Here is a 21,684-nt window from a genome sequence, read left to right as displayed (position 1 = left end):
GGTTTTGGAGGAGAACATACAATATCTGTAGTGGTGGCTGCCTGACCTCCACATGATCAGTGGCAAACCCTCTCCTTTACCCCAACAGAGTTGATGGGGGTGACCGATGCATCTCTGTTGGGCTGGGGAGGTCATCTTGGAGAATTGGAGATCAGATGTTCATTGACACCACCACAGCCATGTGGTAATGCAACAAACAGGGCAGACTGATGTCTTGGGTTCTGCGCTAAGAGTTGCTACACCTCTGTATTTGACTGGAGCTTCAGGGCATTTCCCTAATTGTGAACCACATGGCTGATTCTCAAAATGCCTAGGGGATGAGCTTTGTCGGCAATGTCTGCCGAATCAAAAATGGCAGTTGCGTCCTGGGGTGGCACAGGGTATTTTCCAAGATTGAAGGAAGCCTTGGTTGGATTTTTCTGCTTCTGTTGTTGAACGCACAGTGTCAAGAAATCTGCACATTGGAGTTCACAAGAACACTCTAGGAGATGCAGGGTGAAGTAACCCACAGTACTCCTGCACGCCTTTCGGTCGTTCCTGACTTGAGTTCTAAAGATGGAAGAGGAATGACCAGAGCCAAGTAATACTAGTGGCTGTGGATTTGACCAGGGCAATGGTGGCACCCTGAACTTCTGAGCATGAGCATCTGTCCTTTGATCAGGCTACCGCTTCAGTAGTCTGTCGCAGGGCAGGGTTCTGCTCCTAACCTACGCAGTCTATACCTTTGAGTGGAGATTAAGCAGCGGAAGTTGACTGTGTTTGATCTACTGCCAGAGATTGTGGATGTCCTGTTATCTACACAATCCATATAAGCCTGTCGTTGGGCCAAATTTGTGGCCTGGAGTGGAGCCCGCAACACAAAGCTGCTAAAAGCCAAACTGTTGGATGTTTTATTGTTTGCTTTGTCTTTGGCCCACCAAGGAAGAGTTGTGTATCGGCCTTTTTGAGCCTTTTACATTCAATGGATGAGCCATCCTAATTTAAATCACCTGTTGTCATGCGTTTTTAAAAGATTTGACACATTAGTTCCCTCCCAAACTATGGTGTTGCAACAGGACCTTCATTTAGAACTGGCTTTATCATGTCTACTTCCTTCATACAGATGCACAGCTGCTCATTGCATTTTGACTTTGAAAATGGTCTTCCTCACTCCAGCTAGTTATGTGAGTGAGCTCCAGGCTCTTTTGGTTTATAGCCCTGCACCACATTTTTTCCTGACAAATGGGTGCTGAAGGCCATGGTGGCCTTCTTGCCTAAAGTTGTGGCTTCTTTTCACGTTGGGCAGTCTGTCGTCTTCCCAACATTCTTTGCTCTGCATCATTGCTCAGGAGAAGATGATAGACTCCATTGACAAAGGACTTTGGTAATGTGGATAGTTGTGTGCATTAAGATCTGCTATACATTGACTTAAAAAAGCAGCCTCGGAAGGTTTAAGGGTTCATTCCACCAGGGCCAATGCTGCAACCACTGCGTTATCACATCTACCAAACCATGACATGAGTGTCAGTGCACACGTTCTTGTATCACTACTGCCTTGGCAGTCCGGTCCGAAGGGAAGAGAATTTCACCCATTCAACCCTGCAGCACTTTTTAGTCTGAGCCACTCCATGGACCCTTCACCTTTGGGAGGTACTGCTTTAGTATCTGTTCTAGTGGTGAAAATCTACAGTTAGAAGTATCCATCAGAAGAACAAGTTACTTACCTCCGGCAAAGCTCTGACTCTTGGATACTCTTTCTAACCACAGATTACTCTAACCGCAGATTACTCACTGCATGCCTGCCTTTCCTTCTGTGGAGTGATCTCTCTTTGCCATCTAAAAAGGTCCCAAGTTACAGATTTGCACAACAGCAGTGGCAGTTTTTTTTCTGCTCTGCATAAGAGGGTGCAGAAGGAGTCAAGTAAGAAACTGGCATCGACACGAGAGGTGCTTATATGCAGCTTCAGTGAGTTTCTCCCGATGCAAAACAAACACAGTGCTGTGCTCTAGCAGCATGCAGGTGAACTGCTGTGAAAATGTCCCTATCCAGTCTGGCGCTTGGGGATTTCCCAAAGGTGAAGATTCTGAAGTTAGAAAGATGGAATCTACCAGAAACAGTGTTACCAAACATATCTAACTTGTTTATCGGATAGAGACTTTTAGCCACAGACATCTTACCTTAGAATATTCCCCAGGCATCTGACTGTATCCGGAGATTTTCCAGCAGTACCTCTGTGGTATTTTCTGATGTACTAGGAATGTCTCCCAAGAAGCCCAAAGGCTTCAAACTATGTGGTGCCTGTCACAGGTCTATGTCTGTGACAGACCCGCATCTGGTTGGACTATGTTTTTTGAAGCATAACCATGACTCCAAGACTTCAGAGGATTGCTGCGCCATCAACGCCAAAGCGCTATGGGAATGGTCCCTGAAGCTCCTCACCACCGGGCATCAAACAACCCCGTAGTGCTCTTGATCGCGGTCGCAGAGATCTAAGAGCAGCCCCAGACTGTCCGACTCATTCCAGGTCCTCTGGTTAATCACATAAAAAAGAAGCGGTCTTAGAAGTCAAAGCGCTTTTTGGCTTCTCTGCGCCTGTCCAAGTTATTGTACCTGGCAAAGGAGCATCAGCACCCTAGGCCTTGCTCCTCAGTGGAGCCTGTGCCAAGGTCACCAAGCATACTGGGTATGGGAGGGACCTCTTTTAGTTCTCTGCCGGTGGGTTTGCCTTCTGCGCAAGTCTGCCCCTTTTATCTGGTGCTGGATCCGGAGTGGCACCCTTAGCGTGACTGCAACCTTCCCCGGCACCCGCTCCAGTGCTGTTGCTCCAGATGCCACTGACACTCTTCAGCAGCACAGTTCCAATTGTTATACCGGGCTCCAACATGGAGCTGGAGAGGCGTCATCCAGCTCCGATGCAGACCGGTACCATGCCTTCCGAGTCAGAGCCAATGCCTTTTTCTTTTAACAGGTCTGGAGAGGGTGATGATTTGGAGTGGGCACAGGACCCTTATGGTTACCATCACCCCCTGAATGATGCAGAGGAATACTGGTATGAGGAACTGGCAGATGCCAGTGGCTTGGGCACCGTACCAGACGCTGGCCTGGTCTCTCCCCCCCCCTACCGTGGCTACAGAGGAGGGCGCCTCATTCGCAATGGTGGTGTGAAGAGCATCTGAAGCCCCCAGTGACAGTCAAGGCTAACGTCCTGACCGAGGCAGTTCAGCTGTGAGTCACGCCTTCAGAACTGTATTTCCTATTCAATGAAGCCCTTACAGATGTCCCCGGAGGGGGGGTATGCAAACAGAATAGACCAAAACGCCCTATAGGACAGAACAGGCTAAGTGCCTGTCATGAAGGACCTGATGAAGCAGGAGTGCTTGGAGAACGTGTGCAAGGACACCCACGCTGCTGCCTGACAGATGTCCAGGACAGGGACTCGGGAACCTAATGCAGTGGTCGCAGGCTCTGGAAATATGAGCACGCAAGCCCTCAGGGGGTTGTTTACTGGCCAATCCATAGCAATTCTTAATGCAGAGCACTATCCATCGTTAAATGGTTGATTTCTCCACTGCCTTTCCTTTCTTAGCCCCAACATATCCTACCACAATATATCCTACAAAGAGTTGATCGTTCATCCAGAACGCTCTTGTGCGATAAATGTAGAATGGCAGCACTCTTATGGCTCAAAACGGTGGAGTCTCATCTTCTTTGGATGGGTGAGGCGGGCAAAGAAGGTAGGCAAGGTGATGTTTAGGCCTTCATGAAAGGGTGTGACAACCGTCAAGAGGAAGGTGGCATTGGTGTTAACCAGCTTGTCTGGGTAAAAGGTAGTATAATGGTAGTGTAAAGAAAGGGCCTGCAGTTTTGCTGACACCTCCCCCACCCCACCCCCTGGCCAATATTATGGCCACTAGAAAGGCCTTCTTGTCAGTGAGCAATCAAAGTAGGCAGCTGTGTAACAGCCTAAAGGGAGCGCACATCAGGAAGGTAAGTATCAGGTTAAGACCACTCTGAAATAATGAATGGCCTGGAGAGGGGGTGGGGGCGGAATGTGTGTTCTAGTCCGTTCAGGAACTTAGTCACAACAGGTGACTAGAGTAAAGAAGGTTGGTCCAGAAACCACAAGAATGGCGAAATGGCAGGCAGATTACTTTTGACAGTGCCCAGACCTTCGCCCTGCTGCGCCTAAGAAAAAGTAGCAGAACCTGGGATAAGGTTGCAGAAAGGGGGCCAATGTTTTGGGATGTACAACATGCCACAAATTCCTCCCAACAGCAGGTGTATACCATCATGACGGAGGGATGCTTGGCAGCCAGAATAATGTCCGACTTCGGGAGGAAGGTCGAAAGCAGTCAACTGTCACCACTCAATCTCCAAGCATGAAGGCGAAGGGTACGCAGGTTTGGGTGTAGAACCCTCTCCTGCTCCTCAAAAGGGCAGCCTGATCGGAGTACCAAAGTTCAGTGGCGGCTCCTCCGCTAAGGCGGAGGAGCGTCGCCCCACTGCTTTAAGAGCAGTGCAGCAGAAAAATAAAATAATATCTTGGTTATTAATCATTGTATTTTTCACTACGGGCTGGGTTAGGGCGGGGCTGGGTATACGGGGAGGAGTGGTTTGCCCACTCCAAGTGCGCATGACTCCTTGGCCGGCCGTCTTGGGCCGGCCAAACAGTCCTGCGCACTTTGCATCTTCCCCACCAGGCTTGCTTTACACAGCCTGGTGAGGAATATGCAAAGCCTCACAGTCCCCGTCTGAGCACCGAACCATGGCGCTCAGACCAATCGCAGCCCTGCATTGCAGTGTTGTGATTAGCTTAGGGGAGGTGGCCTTTGTGCTTTTTTCTGCTTCAGAAGCAGAGGAGTAGGCGTCTGAAGGGACCTGGGATCGGGTCATAGCTGTACCTTCATTAATTGTCAAATATGTTGTTATGGCAGTGGCTAATGTGGCCCTATACACCTGGTACTCCAATTGCATGGGTTGCATACGCCGGGTCGGGATGGGCGTGGGAAAACGTCCCCATTTGAGATTTAATTAAATGGGATTGTGATCTGAGATCGTCTTGCATAAGTAAGTACAGTGCAAAATGGTCGATGGGATCATGGGTGAACACAGAAAATAGTCCAGGCGGGTATGTAACATGTGGGGTTGAGAATAGAAGGAGTATTCACACGTTTACGTGTTGAGACCTCCAAACATCTATTAAATTCCATCCGTGTGCGCAGCGTGACAGCACCGCAGCCTGGGAGCGCGCAGTGGTGTTCAGCAAGGGAGGGTGAAAGCGGTCCAGGAATATATCGAACACTGCATTCAGGTCCCCTCCCAGTACCCATGGGTAGCAAGACCAGTCCGAGAGGGCTAGTGAGACCCGGGACAAAAAGGCATCTTGGTCCACATTTGGCGCATAAAGGGACCCCAACACCACTTGCGTACCATCCAAGGTCCCCCGTAAGAACATTTAACACCCTTGCTCATCTATCCTACTCTCACTAAGGAAAAAGGGAATTCCCGCACGTATCCATATTGCAGTCCCTCTAGAAAAGGCAGAATATGCTGTGGCATAAAATTGACCCCTCCGACATCGCTGCAAATTTCACGGTTTCGGAGGGTATTAGGTATGTCTCTTGCAAATATACAATTTGGGCCTTACGGCGGTGTAGTTGTGCTGCTATACGATGGCGCTTATGAATCGCGCACATTCCCCTGACATTCCAGGATATAATAGTGTAAGATTTGGGAGTAGTCATCAGGGTATTTTGGTGGAACCCTCCCATTCCCCACCCATCCCCCAACACCTCGGATCATGCGGCAGAAATACAAACAATAAAACAGTAACCCAATACTGGTCTAACTTCGTTCGACCAAACTGTGTGATAAACATTAACATAGTTCACATCAACCTGTTGCTATCGCCTATGGGGGAGGCTGCAAGTATCCCTTCTACTTAAAAAACAGTGAGCAATTCGTGGAAACTCCCATGACGGGGCGGGCCAGGGAACATGCTGTTAAATCCCTTTCTTGTTGTACAATAATACGTCTCCAAGTTACATAATGCTGTACATTCTGAAAATACAAGACCTTGGGGTAATGTTATAATCTACATACCATGTCCGTGGTACGCAGATTTACTGGGCAAAGTTAATGGTCCAAGTTACATACCAAAAGGTCACCCCAGAGGGTCATTACTTAGCTGTGTGGCACTGATGGAAACAGCACCATAATGCCGTCCGAGTCAGAATCCGAAGGGGCCTCAATTGAAGGGCTTGTACTGATAGGTAAATGAGTGGGGCGGAAGGCGGTGACAGAATGCAGTGCTTCCTGTTGACCCTCCAGCACTTGCTTTTGTGGCGGAGGACTGGAGTCCGTGCTTTGTGTAAGGAGTCCCTTCTTGTGTCTCAGAGGGAGACACTGTGATTTCGGCTGTGTAGAGTCCAGGCGTCTGGCGGGAAGAGTTTTGGGGAAGTTTGTCCAGCCACTCCCAAACACTGTCCAGTGTATCAAAAGACAAAGAGAGTTAATTATATATGACTTTCAATTTAGCGGGGAACAGTAAGACAAATGTGAGGCCTGCTGCACAGACCTGAGCCTTAACTTCCATAAATGAAAAACGTTTGCGCTGCACAGCCAAAGTGTAGTCGGGGAAGATCAAAATGTTTGTGTTGTCCACCTGTAAATGGGCCATTGTCGCGCGCTGCCTGTAGCAGATGTTCACGGTCTCTATAGTTTAGAATTCTGGCCAATATTGGGGGGGGGGGGGGGAGAGGTAGCACCAGGTATTCGTCGGCACGCAGGAACTCTGGTGGCCCGTTCGACAGTAAAATTTGTGGACAGATCAGTGGAAGCTACTGTAGTTTTCATCCAGTTTTCTATATAGACCTTCGGGTTGGACCCCTCCGAACCCTCCGGAAAGCCCACAATTCTAAGGTTAATACGTCGGGCCCGACCTTCCGCATCATCGGCACGAGCCTGTAGAGAATCAATCTGCTGGCGCATTCGGCATAATTGTTCTTCATGAGCAGGTACTTGTTGCAGTAATGGTTCCAGTGTTTGTTCCCGTGGACTTCACTTTATCAGCCAATTTCCTATGGTCGTCTTTGAGTAGGTTGAGATCCACAGAAATCAGGCCTAATTGGTTTTCCAGCGCTGTTTTCGAATCCCGAATTTCCTTCAAGATCATATCTAATTTGTCTCCCGGCAGACTTGACATAGCCCCCTCCCTTGCATTGCATTAACGACTAGAGGAATGTTCGGATGGTGGCGAAAGCCATACTGTCCTACTGAATCTGGAGGTCGTTCTCGGCTTACCTCTGTCCATGGTTAACAGCGTGCCCAGTAATGGAGTAATTATGGATGATAGAAGGGCTCAATCGTAGGTCGTGCTGCGAACGAACATAGTATTTAGCTGATGTGCCACGGAGCTTAGGGAGCTGTGGACTGGGCAATATTCACCTGGCACGGCGCAAAGCAGTGACTCACTTATCGGTAACCGTTGCAGTGACGTGGAAGTGCACACCGCTGAACCGGTGTGTCTTAGTGGAGGCTGTAGTATTTATGCTCAATCCACAGGCCAGCTAATGTGTCATAAAATCATGTGTTAATCCGCTAGTCTGATCCCTACTCTGACCCGCTCACTCCTTAATCTGATCAGGTCAAGCCCTATTAGATGCAAGAGTCCATGCAGGTATGACAGGAAGGCTCTCATATGTGTGAATGTCAAGGGGTAGCATCACCTACGCCGCTACACATCAGGTGGATATAGTCCGTGACAGGGGCCATAATCCAAGCGGGAGAGAGGGGAGGGACCCCATGAGGCGTTCAGCAAGAAAGAGTCTAATCACATCAGGGGGCCAGCGCCTCCAGGAGACAGCGGATCTCACCTCGTTGAGTGTGTGCCAATTGTTTACAATCAGTGTCTAGTTGCTGCCTCTTAAAACCATCCACAGGACATTATTTGACAAGTGGGCTGCGTAACGGATGGTGGGGGAGGCCAGCAGAATATTTGTTGCCCCAATAGTGTTCATAAAGCACCCACTCAATAGACTCCAATGAGGGGGGTTGGCACTGACCTGGAATAAGAGGCTCAATCAGACTGGCTGGCCAGGTAGAAACGAGTGATCCCAGCCACTTCTACTGCACAGTAGTAGGTAGCAGCGCCAGTCTCTGTCCCCCACCCACACCCCCCGTGCGATTATACGACATGTGCCCAGGTCACTGATCGTTCTTCCCCCGGAGCTCTCCACGGGTGTGTCACTCACGGCAGCCACCCGGGAGCATTTTCCATCATTGGGGAGGGGGTTAAGGAGAAGGGTACCGCAGTCTCAATCACACTGGCCCAGTCCACCAGTCCGAGGAGCCGCTCCGTCTGTCAGGGTTACAATCCAATTCGCACAGCTTAAGGTGAGGTGACGAATTCACGGTGACGACACACCGGCCACCATATCGAAACCCCCACACCAGTCACGTAGCTCACCACAGGCCACTCGTGTAGTCGATCACAGGAGCTCAGTGTGGGCGGCGAGTGGGGGCATTGGGTACTAGGCCAGAGTCCGGGGGCTCAAGTTGCAGCGGCAGCCGATTTCTAAGCCGTGCAGTCCGGCGTAGTTGCAGGCAAGCTCATTGTAGTGTAGGCCCCTCCTCCAGGGCCAGAACTGCGTCGCACAGGAGACCTTTGCTTCCCGAACTCGGGTCTGCAAGCATCGTTGAATCCCGGAGTTGTCAGCATAGGGATCGCATTATAGCCAGGCAGCACCTTGTATGTTTTCAGCTTTCAGACGTGTTAGGTAATGCCGGATTATGTTCGGATCAAGTGCCCCGGCCCGGAGCACGTAGCTTAAGCGACCACCAGCTTGGGCTGCAGACCACGCCCCTCCACATTCTGGCATAATCCCTTGTTTTAGCGATGAATTTACAGTCTTTGTCAGTATTGTGGAGGGGATAGGGTTGCTGAAATGTGATGTTCGTTTCATGGATAGTAAGTTCTTGTTGACCTCCTCAGTGTTTTGAGCCCTCTCCAGAATGCTTGATTTCTGGTCTTGGATGGATGGTTCGTCGTATGATCCTCCACTGGTGATGTAGATTCATCGTTTGAATTGACGGGTGATTTCCTACCATTTACATTTGAACTGTTTGTGCATTCGATTTAAAGCACTTGTAATTTGAATCAAACATTTTTTATTAATGACAAACAATAGAGGGGGCCCGTCACATCAGATTGGTGCATTGTAGCATTTTGTTGGGCACACTGCTTAGTTTGATTTGGAGAACCAGTTCATAAAAGACCTGAGACATCATGAAGTTAGACAAGGTTGTCTGAACCTTTCCCAGCAGTATGCAATTGGGTCCGCAAGCATTCATATACTCGTGCCTCATAGCAACTAAACATTTTAGAGTCTCCGCTCGGTCTGAAAACTTGCTGGAAACTTTTAGTTTGTTATAACTGCCATACTTTTCCATGTGTAAGTATTATTTTTAGAACCTCTAGTTTTCACTGAATTTTGTTTAGTTTGCCTAATAACTTGTCATACAGCATGGCGTGCAGCAATTCAAGACGTTGGAAACGCCATTCTTGCTGTCCATCTATGGACTTCGAATAAAATAAAGTCTCTCGTTCAGAATGTTCTGCCTTTGTTGACAATGTTACACTAGAAGGACCCTGGTTTTTATGAGCTTGTTAGAGACCTTGTTGCCTCACCCAGAACTTTATGCCCTGCTCAATTTACAAGGTTCAGAAAGGGGACAGCAGGTAGGAGTGTTCTCTGTGCAAGTTATCCAAGCTTGGAATCTTCCTCTGTTTGATCCTAAATAAACTGGAGCCCACTTAATGTAGAGGGAAAAAATGCAAGCAGTTATATACCCTGATTAATGGTTCGAAGTACATTTATGGTGGATGTACTTGCACCTAGTTGGTTACAGTTAGTATCTGGGCATATCTGTCGTCCATCTTTTCTCCGTGTATTTTTCTTTGTGTAGGTTTGGGTTCCCGTTCTTTGCAAACGTCAGGTGGGCGTTGATATAAAGTTAGCTTTTTGGGAGCTCCATTACTAGTCCTAGTACTAGTCCTACTCTTGACATTTGCCACATCGTGAGCCGCTTGTCCCCAATTGATTCTTGAGTGAAGAGAATGTTGTGCAGGCTTTGAAGATAAGCATATGTGGACTGCACGCTGTCAGTTGTGTGTTTTGGTTTTCAGTAGCTTATGGAGCAGTTTGCAGGTTTCATCTCAAGAAAAGTCCTCATGAGTTTATATATTGAGAGAACATAGTACAGTATTCTCCACACAGTGCTTGTTTTTTGGCGACGGTTGTTTTCCTATACTGTGCTCTTCAACTCTGTGTAGAACCCAAGATTATATATTTCACAGTGAATACTCTGAACATTTTGTGAAAAGATGGTGCAGTGACTAAAGGCACCACGATAGAAGTGCAAGACTGAGAAGGAAACACTTTCCATGACATTGGTATATCTGCATCTGAATTCCACATGTACACTTCAGGCCATGCGTTGTATATTTGCTTATTCCTTGCAGAAAGCAGCTAATCTTACATTTCCATAGGAGTGGCTGTATTTGGACATGCTTATGACAGTCTTACTTGGACCTATTAATAGTCTAACTTTCCTTCAAGGCAGGGCCTGTGATTTTTGCTATGCGAATACTAAGATCAAAGCATCCATTTGTGGTGATTGCATTTCCTTTGAAGAGGCTTAAAGTGGCTTACCCACCGTGAAAAACATGTTCATCTCACTATGGTGCACCTCCTTTGTGACCATTTTATGCCATTTTCATTTTGTTGTATAGGCTGTATTCTATTAGGGATAAAATCGATCCACAGCTCTTTGGTGGTATTTCCTCCTGCTTTATTTATTCCCTGTAAGAAAAAAGGCCTCATATGCTTACGAAGTATTTAGAAAATCTAATCTTGGCTTAGAATCCTTCTGATTGGACATGGTTTTAAGTAATCATACAAACAAGCAATTCATTCGTTCATTCTGATCGAAGAATTTTTTTTGTATTAGACAAAATACATGAGTTATGATTGTTAATGACATTGTTTTCTGTATATTATGACTTTACAGTAATATTATACATATACCAGTTATGTGCAGATTCATTTGCGGGTTCATACCCAGCTAGAGAGGCAGAGAAGCAAAAGATTTCCAAATATGTTCCTGCAAGTTGATTTTCATTGGTGGGAAGAACTGCAAATACACTGCTTTCAAATCTTCGGCGATGGCTGATATTTTTTGACGTGTCAGAATGTATTTATTCATTTGGCTGTGTTTTTTAATTGGGCGTTTAAAGACTACTCCTGGAATTCCTCAACTCTGGGACAACCCTGCGGTGTGGTGGTGGAATCCAGCAGCTCTAATCCCTAAACCTATGAGAGCGAGCAGTGATTGGATGTGTTGGGTGCTTAGTTTTGGACCGTTCCCTTCATGTGCTGGGTGAATGCCGCTCTGCAGATATTCTGAGCACTGGAGATGAAACCGCTGCAGCCTCGGGAGCAGGGGTCTGGAGGGAGCTGCCATCATTGATACAACCCTCCCTGCCTGGGGCCTGCGCGGCAGGATTGCTGCTGATGAAATGTTACCCCTGACGGCCCCCCTGCCTGGCACTTATCACTTTCTCCCCACTGAGCTTGGAATAGTTAGGACAAATATTGAAACCATCCAGCACCAGTGACTCACGCGGTGAGTCACGCAGGACGCTGGCTGCCTTCTCTCGTGTGCTTGCGGCAGCGCAGCCGTGATCTTTATACTGTTTTGACCCTCCATGTGACTGTAATTTGCTGATTTGTTGCTTGACAAGGAATGTACTGTACCTTTGGCAGTGCTTGTGTTTTTTTCGGCGTGGGTTTGAAAGCACTCAGGGACAGAGGGCGGGGGTATCTTTGCACACAAGTGGAAAGAGATTTGAGCTTCATAAATCCTTGCCTTCATTCTCCGCCTCTTGCGCCCGTGTCAGGCAGACATATGATTCCAATCGGAACGAAAAGGTTGAATTCCATCACCTAACTAAACAAGCATTTGCAATGCAATAGGTCTCGCATTTACGCAAGTTTAAGCTATTGGCATTGTAAATGAAAATGCCTTTTTTTTTAAACATAAATAAAAGGCATTGTCATTTACAATGCCAATAGCTTAAACTCGCGTAAATGCGAGACTAATTGCATTGCAAATGCTTATTTTAAAAAGCCTCAATATTTGAAAATTACATCCTCCCACTTGCAAACAGAAACTTAGTTTCCATATATTTAGCCCCCCTCAAAGAATTTGTTTGCGCGCACAAGGCAAATTGCCAAATCGGTGGTAGAATGTAACACACATAAAACATATGTAACATACATGCATCTTCTGTTCATGTGAGTTAGGGCCTACATCATCTTCATTGGCTTTTGGCTAGATGTGCGCTATAGAAATACTACATACATACATACACACACATACAGACGTACATACAAACATACCTACAGACATACCTACATACAAACACACATACAGACACATACCTACATACATACAGACAGACAGACATACCTACATACAGACAGACATGCATAAAGACATACATACATACACATACATACTGACATACATACAGACACACACATACACACATACATACCTACATACACACCTACATACACATACATATAGACAGACATACATACATACTTACATACAGACAGACAGACCTGCATACACATGCAAAAACCAGTGGATAGGGTTGTCCAGTAGAGGTAGAGCTGGTTTTGGTAGCTGGGTGGTAAGGGTTCCTATTGTAAACAGGGGCCTGAAGATTGAAGGCTTGAATTTTGTAACTCAGTCAGCCTTTCATTCTTTTAGGGCATCAAAATGAGCACCGCTGAGGGCTGCGAGTAGCGCAGTAATTCCGATGTTACTGTTAATGAGAGATACCGTCTGCATTGAGATTGCCACTCATGGGGAGATATCACGACTTGAAGTTGAGAAATTTATCTGCACAAAGAATTGAAAACGTCTGTGTGAAAAAACGGCTGAGAAACATACGGGAATCTGGCGGGCTAGTTTCTTGATATTCTGAATTCCCACAACAAAGTAATAATTATACCAAGGTTTTTGGTCCTTCAAGGCGCTAGAATGTACACTAAACTCTCGTAATACCAGTAAGCCGTCCCGAGTTGGAAAACGCCTTTTAGCATTGCTATTAAACTGCAAGAGTCTGCTAACCAGAGGTAGTAATGACTGGTAAAGCATAGCCGGCACGATACGGACATCCGAGCCTTACTGCCCAGCGAAGACACGGACAATGTCCTCTTCTTTTCTGTGCTGGCAGCTGCTCCCCACCCCCACCCCCCCCCCCTCTTTCTATTATTCTCTCTCTTTCTGTCTTGCTCCTCACTTACTGAAAACCGTGACTAGAAGAAACGGTTCACAGCCTCTTTCCTTCCTTCATTTTGTTGCTTCCCTGTGAAATGGATCCAAAAAAGAACAAGCTGTCTCCGTGGAGCCGACAGGGGACGGAAAGTGAAAGCATGCGATGCGCTTGTGAGCGCGCGGTGGGAGCCAGAGATGACACCATGCGGGCGCGCCTGTGGGAGCGTGTGAAGCAGAGGAGACACCATGCGCATTGGATGTCCGTGCGCACACATGGTTTATCTCCCTTTGCTAGGAAAAGCCACAACAATAGAGTCTCGCCAAGCAAAGCAGCTGCGCTGCGTTCGCTAGGCGAGACCTAAAAACATTACTGAAATGTTTGGCGGTTCCTTGCAATTATAAATATAAAATAATTGTCAAATTTAACATAATCTTAATGTGAAAACACGTATTTGACAGTTAATTCCATTATTTACCAGAAACCAGTGATGCTTTTCTTTATTTTTTTTAGATCTCGTCTACCACACAGTCTATTCACCCCACGGGAGTGCATATGTTTTCCCTCTGTCTCCCTCATGTACTTCTGTACTTCTCTCCCTCTGCACTGTGTTGCCTCCTGTTGACCATGTGCTTCTCCCTGCCCCCCTGTATGTTGGGCTCGCCCTAGTGTACTTCCCTTTGTTGCTTTCTTGCGATGACAGCAGTACTCCACGTGTGGCTAAGCCTATCGCCCTCAGCATGAACTGGTTAAAACTTGTGAAGTCAGTGTGGTTTCAGTGAGGTGTTCACATCGTTACTGTTATGGTCCGTTCTGTTGACGTGCGTTGGATCTACCCAAACGCTTAGTTGAGATAAATGTGGGAACGCCACCTTGTAAGACTCAAAGTGCCTGACATTTCGGTCTCTCAAATATGGGGAAAATAGTGTTTTTGACCCATACTTACACTTTGGGGAGCATTCATGCCAGCCCCACCACTCTGCATTCCCATAGGTCGCTAGATTTCAGAAATGCCAAGATTTACTGAGCTTCCCTGGTTGCCGTCTCACCCAGACTCCAAAACTTTCAGCCATTTCCGATGGCAAGTTAGAGGAAATTGGGACTTTTTTGGGTTTAGTCTTGATGTGCCGGCAGCGAGGTGGTAAGGCCCTATTTCTCCCACTTCTGTGAGGCATTGGCCTGTCTTGGCACCGGCCCATTTTGGTTTGGTTCCTGGCTCAAGACATCAGATAGCATTTCTGCCATCCACTGAATGCAGAATTGGGGGTTTTAACCATCTCTGCCGACCCACACATCAAAATGATGCCCAAGGATTCCAAATGCCCTCTCAATTGCTATGGGGATGGCTGCAGTGTTTTTGCTCTGGACCCTGTGATCCAAAACCACTACTTGGGCTCCAGAGGTAGGGTGTGTGCCCTATTGCCAGCACCCACCTCAATCTATACATTTCAAAAGTTCCTGATCCTGAATCACACATCAATTATACTATCACGGCTTGCATCGTGGCGTATTCTTAATTAAGTTCTCCATGTCGAGCCTGCGTCAGTATGCCTGATGACTAGGGAAAGAAAATGCTGCCTCTCCATCCCAGTGGGTGATAAACAGCTATGTTTGAGGTCTGTCCTGCACTACGCTGGTTTATTTAGTGAGGATATGGCACACTTCAGTGCATGCTCGAGCATGTGCTTTTTACACATGTGCAGTACAGTAAATCTGCCTCATGGTGGACCAGCTGCTCCCGTCTAGCTTAGTATATTGCCCATGAGAACAAGGAATTTTGCTACATATGCACACAAAGTGTGCACTCCTCGGAAGCTGAAGAGAATCCGTAGGCTGGCCCACTGGAGCCAGGGAAAAAATGAGCTAAAAACTGCCTGTGGTCTCACTTGAACCGCTTGGCAGCAGAGTCCTCTTTCAGAAGGTGACTGAGAGCACTTGCGACTCTGGGAGGAGTTGAGACTGTTAACTGGTGCAAATGGCTCATGGTGATCCTAGTAAACAGGACTAGTTGTGTGCATGAGGGGGCTCAGTGATTCGTGCAGCAACAGTTAGGGGCGACCTGCCAGCAGTCAGTGAGCACTGATTCTTGAAAGTAACTAAATGCACAATCTGGGTTATTAATGCCCCGCCCATCTTTGGGAAGTCTCATTAGGGAAAGCAAACAGTCAAGACTTACAAGCGGAGGAAGAGAGTAAGGGAAAGACTCGCCCATCATTAAATATGGCCGAAGTGAAAATTTGAGGGAAACTGTTAAATCCCTTATACTGAAAAACAAAATTCCCTAAATACCAGCTCTCTCACACCTCACAGACTATCTTTCACACATTAATTGAAGCACTTTTACCTCCCCTCATACTAGCCGTTTTGCACTACAACTGCAAGCCCATCAGAGTAGTAGTCACACATTGCTGGTAGCGCTCACACCCATCACAGAATGGTAGTCACGCACTACTGACAGCACTTTCACCCATCATTGAGCCATAGTCCAACACCACAGTCTCACCCTAGCAGTCATTCACTACCGCACACATTTGCAACCCTCACAAACTAGCAGCAAAGACAATCTGTTTAGTTGACACCTGAAAAAGCCTCTTCATGTATTTAAGTGTATTTCTGGTGCAGTCGATAAACAAGTGGTTTATTGCAAGAATAAGTCAGTGGGTGACTGAGTAGACATAGGAGTGCAATGAAGAGTGACTGTGTATGAATAGTAAATAGAGTGCGTGGACCAATGGATCACTGACTGGATGGAAGCACCCAGGGCACTTTTAGTTATTAGCCAGACCCAGTGCCTTTACCAGTACTTGTGCATTTTTGTTCTTCTGCCAGCCCGTGTGATAAGCTGGGGGAGGTAGTAAATGCAGCATTGAAATCTCCACTGACCTACATCATTAATAGGAACCAGTTCTCTTTTTTTGTTACCTGATGAATTCTGTTACTTTCTGAAGATCAAGAACATGTGTATTTTTTTAAAGGGTCGTTGACTGGTCTTCTCTGAATCACTGTGCAGTATTTGGTCCGTTTTTAACAGCAACAAATCAATGGATCAATTGTCATATGTTGAGACACATAATTCAGGATTACAACAAGTCAATTGATTAATATTGGTTCACGGAAGTTGCACTGTGAATTGAGTTGAACACTGATGGAAAAATAGATGGATTTCCTCTACGGTCTTTGTTGTTGTCAGGAGAAACCTTTTTGTTTTATCAAGCAATGCTTCCTATGCTGTACATTTGAGTTGTCACCTGTAGGTTTTGACCGAAAGCCCTATCCAGTGCATTTCAAATTGTGTTTTGATGATCACTGCTTGGTAACTGTAGAGGTTGTAGATAGTACCGGCTTATAGATCTACAGCAAAAGTTCACATTTCTTTAAGAAGCAGCACTGCTTTAGATGAAACAACTTGTATGGCTCTGCTTCTGACTGAGCTGTGTGTGTTTGAATTATCTAATGTGTCTTGGTACATATGGTTCTTTAGTTAGACTTCAAATTCATGACTGTTAACATTGAAAGTTACTACCTCAACTTGACTGTTGTACTTTTTTGTTTCCCATGCAGGTCGACCATACCGGGGAAAGCCTAGTGACATGTGGGCACTGGGTGTGGTGCTATTCACAATGCTTTACGGACAGTTCCCTTTCTATGACAGCATACCGCAGGAGCTCTTTAGAAAAATTAAAGCAGCCGAGTATACAATACCAGAGTAAGTGATATAACATTTAGATACAAAATCGCTCCATGCCCTATACTTGTACTAATTTGTGAAGTAACACCGACTCTCACATTTTATTTCGAGAAGTTTATTTGGAAAGCTAGAAGCTCATAAAGGAGGATTTGCAAAATGCAGAACATTGCAAGTGATCCAAATGTGAAGATTGTTTTACACAGCACCACTCGTCATGTAGTTGCCTCAAATGGATTTGTGAACACATTTAATACACAAGGCATGCTAGAGGGTCTAATCACACAAAGAAGCAGGAGTTGAAAAATTCGCTTAAAGAGTCTTATGGCAAAGTCAATATGTTGGAAAAACCTTCATGGCGTATGGAGAGACATTGTCATAGAGGCGGACTCACCTTGATGAATGTGCAACTAAAAGGAGCCACCCTCGCGCCTAAGCTTTTTCGAGCACAAACTGCTTAGAAACTATTCTATCCGAAGTGTGAATACACAACCCATATGTGAGTACAGAGTCAGTCCTCAATCCACTTATAATAAGGTAGGAAAGGAGGGTATGACTACGGGGATCTAGTATTCCTGACGAAATCCGGGAAAGACACGACAACCAGCTGAAACATGTCGACTCGTATGCAGAGAGGAGGGGAGAATGGTTCATAATCTACCCTGTTGACCACCATCCTATGGTTTGTTATACCTTTTTAATCCTGGCCAGGGAGTCCTGGAATAAAATAGGGAATTGGATATCCCTGAGCTAGTTTTAACATCTGTTTTCTGCACTTATTCTTTGCTTGATCCCTACTCTTCTTTGTGTTAGTATTGTTTCCCCCACCCTAATGCTCCACCCCGTGCGTTGGCCTGCGCAGGGGTGTGTTTAGCAGCCCAATGATGAAGCATGCCACAGTTTTGTGGGTGATGGCTTTTTTCCCCCCCAAGTATTGACTTTGCCATGAGACTCTTTAAGCAAATTTTTCAACTCCTACTTCGCTTTGTCTGATTAATTAGCTTTAGAGAAGGTCAAAGTAGCAGTTCCCCCTCGTTTGTGCGTGCTATGCTAGAGGGTCTCTCTAGCAAAATCATCCTCTCAGCTGGTTTGCAAAAATTAGATCTTTATTATTCCACAAAATGGAAGGAAGGATATTTGGAAAGATAAATGCCTGGCTAGGGAATGGCATGGCCCCTAAATAGTAGTTACCAACAGATGTATTTGTCTGCAGTGCACATTGACGGCAAAGGAGCATTCTGAACACATTTTCCTGGCACAGTAGCGTACTCTGTCTGAGGGTATAGTAAGTCAATGTAGTCACACAAAAGCATAGCCTTTATTTGGGCTGTCGGGTTTTCATTTAAAAAGACATGCCCCCGCATTCTGGAAACACTTCAACTTTCAAGCAAACTGTTGATGGAGCCTTTGTGCATAAAACTGAGTGCCAACGATATCAACACACACAGCTATGCCTGCACCTCTGGCAATATTAATTAATCGGACCAAAAAAGGCCAGCATTTCAAAAGACTTAGATTTAAATATTTTATGCTGTCATTCCCCACCTTCTATTGGTCTAATAGTCATCACCAGTGTCACAAGTTAAGTGTATGTGTTTGAACCAAAACATCGATGTTATCATTTATTTTTGTGATGGGGAATCACTTTCTCAGAAAGCATAGCGTTTGTGTGTTTGACCTTTGCAATTTTATTTATTTTAGGTGCTTATATAACAGGACCTAGCTGCAAGTGCTGCAGAGTGTTTTGTAGTGAACGTGATGATACAATTAACAAGAAGTAGTCAACAAGGGAATAAGGAAAGAAGGAGGAACCTAGGATCAAAGCGGAACACAAGGGGCTAGTTGAGCCGAAGAGATGGAAGATTAGATCGAAAAGTGTTTTTGACTAGATGAGTCGTAAAGTCTTTCTTGAAAGAAAATAGATTAGAGTTTGTTCTGAGGGCATCGAGATGGAGTTCCAATGTCTGGAGACCAGGCAGGAGTTTATGGTTTTACTTCTTTCATTTAGGAATTTCGAGAAGGAGTGGAGGGGAATTCTTTGTTCAGCATAGAAGAAACTCTGTTTTGGTTGGGTTTAGTATTCAAGAGAAGGCAGACATCCTTTTAATTAGATTTTGGAGAAAACGTAACAGATGTTCGGTCTGAGGAACTGGAAACTTTGAGGAATAGCCAAGTGTGTTTTAGTGTATTTGGAAAAGTATATTTTTATTGTGGACCATTGTGCTAAGAGGCTTCATGTGGAGATTGAAAAGAAGTGCTGAAAGGATTGGGCCTTGTAGTACTCTGCTGTTTACTCAGTAGGGAGCCGATCTGGAACAGTATATGCTGACAAAGTGTCTTCTTATCAACAGGAAAGATTTGAACAACTTTAGAACTTGTTTTTTAAGCTCATTATATATAAGATGTTTAGCAGTTCTGTCGTAGTTGAGGGTGTTGAAATCTGCAGATTGGTTTAATAGTATCATTTGTCACTTGTTTCCACCATCTGAGTTGCTGCATTTGGGTCTGACGCCACATTGAAATTCATTCAGGAGGTTGTCGTTTGATATCTGGTTCACCAATTGCATTGCAACCTCTTTCATTGATTCTCCATGCAAATGGATGTTTGTTTATGGGTCTAAAATTTTCTAGATTGTTTGCGTCAAGGTTTGCTTTTTGAGATGTGGATAGTTAGCTGGATTTGAGTTTCTGAGAAGATGCCTTCTTCTATAGAGGAGTTTGGGGTAAACGGGTCAATGTCTGCACAAAGTTTTTTGTTTGTTAAAGATGATTTTGCATCTTCTAATAAGTAGATGGATTTCTAGAAGAGATTGTCTTGGTGAGTGTGTCAAGATCTAGAGGAGGGAGAGGCAATCGAGTAGGGAGTGTAGTAGTTTGCAAAAGTATTAACTCATCCTACATTGTCAGTTTTTTTCTCTGAAGAACTTGTCAAAGACTTCACGTTCGGAAATTCTGCTAGTTATATGTTGATCACAGGGTTGGGACATAGTTTTATGATTTGAAAGTTGTGATTTTGTATTTTGTAGTATTTGGAATTCATTCTGGTGATGTTGGTGTGCTTTGCTTATTTTGAAGGTTGTAGATGGCTTCTGGTGTCTTGTACTATTCAATATTTCTCTTTTTTTTTTTCTATGTCTCACTGGTGTTTAATTGATTAGAACAGCAAGGGAAGTGAAGTTTAATGACTGATATTTGTCTTAGGGGTGCTAGCTGATTTATCATTTTCTTGGTTACGTCTGTGTTGCATTCAGTGAAAAAGTCAGCAGTCTGAGCGGTGGGGTTGATGGTTGAGAGGAGTTTGAGCTGTTCGGAGAGTATGTAGATTGGGAGATTTTTGTTTTTTTAAAGATCTTATCCAGTTTTTTAACAGCTTGGAATAATTGATGATCACAAATGGAATGACGTGGTGATGTGTGACTGGTCTAGAGATTGGTGGTCTTACAGAATGATGAAGTTCTGATTGTCTAGTGTGTTGCCCTTCACATTTTTAGATTTGCTATTAAATGGAGTCAGTTTGTCATGCATAGGTTTTCTTTATATTCCAGTGGATGTTAAGGTCTGCTGGGAGTAGGTTTACTAAGTAATCGCTGCATATGCATTTTTCAACGAGATCAGTGAAGACTTGGGCCCATATTGCGTAACAGGTGTACTGTCCCTGTTTTAGCCTCTGCGCGTTGTTGAACAGTTGCACCAGGTGCAAATGGTGGCAGTGCACTCTATTACAAGTATTCCACTGCCTCCAGGGTAGCCACGAACGTGCACTGCCCCAAGGGCAGTACATTAGTGGAATGTAGAGTGGCTGTTTAAACCAGCTGCTCAATCTTTCTCTGTGCAGGCAGTACCCGCCTACACCTTGAAGAAGGGGCAGTGATCCCTCTACAAGCAGGTGCATTGGGTGACTGCACCCATCTGCAGGAGGGTTTCTGGGGGTCCATGGAACCCCCTCCTCGTGCTTGTAGGGATCTCACTCAGGAAGTGCACTGACAGTGCAGCATCCCTCCTTTTCGTCTGGCCATGCCCTCAAGCTAATGAAGGCATGCCAAATGAAGATAGGGCCAGTGCTATCTGTACTACAGAAAAGGTTAGCAAGCATCTGCTCCGTCATTAATACTGCAGTGCCCTGGCTTGCTGAAAATGGCACACACAACCGCAATAAATGCTCTGGAAGTACCGTGCTTGCGTTTTATTTAGTTTGAAGATGAAGAAAGCACCTCAAGTCTGTGGAGATACGTATATCAAAAGAAGGATGAGAGGATGGCGAGAGTCGGATTTCAGTGATGAATGGTATGTCTAGATGATATTGAGGTCTGCTGTTTCACATGGATGAACCTGGGCTGATTTAACTTTTATAAGAATGCATTTTATGGAATTTCAGACTGTGCCGGGCAAGGGCTTAACCGTGGGTTTGATTCAAATTAGGTTATTGTTGCGTACTCCTTTGTATGGTTTTTGTTGCAGTTATGGTATCTGATGGGAATTTAAGTATGAGAATCTGTGCGATGGGATGATTAGACGCATTTTGTGGGTGTGGGAGGATGAGTGGGTAACATAACGAAGTGGGACTGGAGGAAAGCGGAGAAGGGGGGAGGTGAGATTGGGTGATATTTTGCAGATGCTGTAGCAGAAGAATAATCTATCTGAAGATGTAATCACTTTTTAGTGTATGTGTTT

The 21,684-nt window shown here is 45.5% G+C and overlaps 1 protein-coding gene across 1 annotated transcript in view; it reads left to right on the top strand.

Moving 5' to 3' along the window:
* STK40 (serine/threonine kinase 40) overlaps nucleotides 1-21,684 on the top strand; it is a 353,634-nt gene that overhangs the window by 257,985 nt on the left and 73,965 nt on the right. The window contains exon 9 of the mRNA XM_085647845.1: nucleotides 16,890-17,034. Within this exon, the coding sequence (XP_085503971.1) occupies nucleotides 16,890-17,034 (145 nt within the window). The remainder of the gene's footprint in view (nucleotides 1-16,889; nucleotides 17,035-21,684) is intronic.

The sequence above is a fragment of the Triturus cristatus genome, chromosome 3_2, assembly GCF_964204655.1.
Source record: "Triturus cristatus chromosome 3_2, aTriCri1.1, whole genome shotgun sequence".
NCBI lineage: Eukaryota > Metazoa > Chordata > Amphibia > Caudata > Salamandridae > Triturus > Triturus cristatus.
The sequence above is the reverse complement of the archived record's forward strand: the minus strand, read 5'-3'. Positions and strand labels throughout refer to the sequence as shown.